The sequence below is a fragment of the Aplysia californica genome, unplaced genomic scaffold (genome assembly GCF_000002075.1).
Source record: "Aplysia californica isolate F4 #8 unplaced genomic scaffold, AplCal3.0 scaffold00078, whole genome shotgun sequence".
In the NCBI taxonomy this organism is placed as follows: Eukaryota; Metazoa; Mollusca; class Gastropoda; order Aplysiida; family Aplysiidae; genus Aplysia; species Aplysia californica.
In genome coordinates, this window is record NW_004797348.1 from 1,021,571 (window position 1) to 1,024,669 (window position 3,099).

General features: G+C 34.8%; 1 protein-coding gene across 2 annotated transcripts in view; it reads right to left on the reverse strand.

Moving 5' to 3' along the window:
• The window catches only part of LOC101856724 (solute carrier family 28 member 3), a 28,807-nt gene that overhangs the window by 8,625 nt on the left and 17,083 nt on the right, over positions 1-3,099 (reverse strand). For both annotated transcript variants that reach the window (XM_005094224.1, XM_005094222.3), the window contains exons 4-6: positions 1,150-1,294; positions 558-749; positions 153-314 (exon numbers count right to left, since the gene is read on the reverse strand). In XM_005094224.1, coding sequence (XP_005094281.1) covers positions 153-314; positions 558-749; positions 1,150-1,294 — 499 coding nt within the window. The remainder of the gene's footprint in view (positions 1-152; positions 315-557; positions 750-1,149; positions 1,295-3,099) is intronic.

Here is a 3,099-nt window from a genome sequence, read left to right on the forward strand (position 1 = left end):
CCCCCCCAAATAAAAAATAAACTAGCAAAAAGCCCGCCTTCCACATTCCTCGACCCTCCTCCCCCCCTCTCTGTTTCTTTTCCACTTTTAAGAACAACAATCGCATCAAACTCGGAAAATCAACAACGTCAGTGTCAATAAATGGCACTTACTATTCCCATGAAGATATTGGCTGCGGCCACCACAGATTCTACGGGTCCTGTCTCCATACAGAATCCAAGGAATGTGCCAAGTTTGACGACAAGGAACTCGATGACCCCAAGGTGGTTCAGAGAAAAGATTATACAGTTGAAGAAGATGAGAGCTCCAGAAGCCTGAGGACACAAAATAAATAGTCGTTGTTCATCCAGATTGTATGTCCTTTCCCAGTGCTCGTTAAAAAAATTGTAGTATTCAATTAGAGCAATTGGTTAAGTGGGCATTTTATATATTATTATCTCATTGTTAATTAAAAGTATTTTGCAAACAGAAACACCCCAAAGCTCTAAATAATCTTTTTGAAGAAAAAAACACCCCATGGATTGCATTTAATAACTATCACAGTGAGATATACGTACCCAAAATGCAAGCCCCATAATTGCAAAATCGTCGCCAATGACGAACGCAGAGCCTGCATCTGAGTAGCTGATGAAGGTTTGTATCAAGTCTCCCAGCCACTTGAATGCGTTGTATCCCGCATCCGTTCTGAGAGTGAGCGTAGCGAAGAGGACTTGGCCCACAAAACCCCAAAACACTGGGTGCCAGTTGACCTGTGTTGATGTCCAGGTATCCAAGTTATTCACACGTATCTATCTATCTATCTATCTATCTATCTATCTATCTATCTATCTATCTATCTATCTAGAGAGATGACTGAATTGTTACTAGTCCAGCCGGAAATACAACAACGACTGTCTTGTTAGGAGTGGAGTAGCCCAATATTCAGAAAGTATTTTATCTCGAATTATGAGTTTACTTTTAAAAATCAAAACAGATCAAAATTCTTTAAAACTGTTCACAATATTATTATTACCTCCATACCCTCAAGCTATAAAGAACTTTATACAATGGTCACCATGAAGCTATTGCCACCCCATTTTTTGACATAATCACAACACCTGAGAAAAGAAAAACAAACCAAACAGCAACACGTGTGCTCAATCCCCATACCTTGCTTGGTTTGACGGACACGATGAAACACATCAAGATGATGACAATAATGCCCCCAAGAGACTGGGCGTTTCTGGGATTGCTGGCCAGAATGTCGAAATACAGGTAGCAGCACAGGCCTATGGTGGCAACTAAGTACAGGACACTAAATAAAGAAAGAATGGGAAATGGGACGTGAGGGGGTAAACATACATGTTCAAACGTGCTATTCATGGTCGCAACAATATCATCATCATCATCATTATCATCATCATCATCATCATCATCATCATCATCGTCAATAACACTATTTTAAAAAAAATAAAAAAATAGAAAAATAAAAACGGCAATAAAAATAAACAATAATAACAACAACAAGAACAACGATGATGATTATAAATATAATAGTTATAGCAATGATAGCAATAATAATGGTATTAATAATGATGAAGATTATAAAATATTATTATTTATTTGTATTATTTTTATTAGTAGTAGTAGTTTTGGTGTTATTATTATTATTATTATTATTATTATTATTATTATTATTATTATTATTATTATTATTATCATTATTATTTTATCATAAATAATAATAATAATTATATTTTAAACTCGGAAAGCGAATGATATATTTTTAAAAAGTTATTTAACAGAGCAACCTGGGGGGATCTGTTGTCGTGTAGTTTACAGTAATAGGCTTTTGGGGTTTATTTTTGTGTTCTTATTATTTTGGGCTTTTTTGACAATTTGTACATCATTAAAGAGTCTACATAACAAGAGGGGCCACTTCTCTCTTTGAGCCAATTAAAAAAGTGTCCTCCAAAATTCGGTGGCGCCCTCTTCGCAAATGCGCACCCTTTGCAAACAGAGTTACCCTATTTGAGTTTTAAAAAATCAAAGTGAAACTAGCAAGTTTTTTAATAAATTTCGGAAGGACGCTTTTTTTCAATGGTTACGTTGACAAAAAACCTCTTCCGATGGAAAGGGTGATTGTTTTCTTCATTTAATCGAGAGGTCATTAAAACTTTTAAAACCTACAATTCCGCACTGAACGAACCCGAACTGCTGATGAACAGCAGTCGATCTGCGCACGCAAGGAGGTGCTATTCCTATTCTTCTTCTGGAAAAACGAAAGAGAGCTTCAAAACAGACTGCCATCTGAAGCAAAGAGCGGACTTCCGGCGGACACTTTTTTGGATGAGTGGACCATCTTGTTATGTACTATCCCTGATAACATCGAACCAGGTTCCATGATGACACGTTAATGAACGGATTAATTCACTTTCTTTGAATCTCGTTGCGCAGCTGCTGAACGTATGCTTGGCGTCCACACGCTAAAATTTGTGTTCAAATAATTTTGCAATATCTAATATTGATAACTTTGCATTAGCGAGTTTGCTGTCAATAGTTCTTGTAGTAAGTAAGTATCCCCGCCTATCACGCAGCGGAGCAGGCAGGGTTCGATTCGCCGGGAGGAAGGTTTTTATTTTTCATGGTACAAAGAGAGTCAACTGAAATAGAGAGAAAACAGAATATAGAGACTTTGGGGTTGATTGATAAAAAAGTGGATATAAAGACCAAGACACAGATAATTACTTTCTGAATTTAAAAAAATAAAGACAAACATATTTAAATACAGTCAGCAACCTCCGCAATTCTAATTAAATATTGATCCGTTCGTTGAAGGCGACTGTACTGGAAACGATAATAATGATAATAATGAAAATAATGATAACAATAACAACAATAATAATAATAATAATAATAGTTATAATAATGATAATAATAATAAATAATAATAATATTTCAAAAAATAATAATAAAAAGGATAATAATAATAAAAATAATAGTGATAATGATAATATTAAAAAATGAAAATAAAAATAAAAATAATAATTTGAGGAAGAAGAAGAAGAAGAAGAAGAAGAAGAAGAAGAAGAAGAAGAAGAAGAAGAAGAAGAAGAAGAG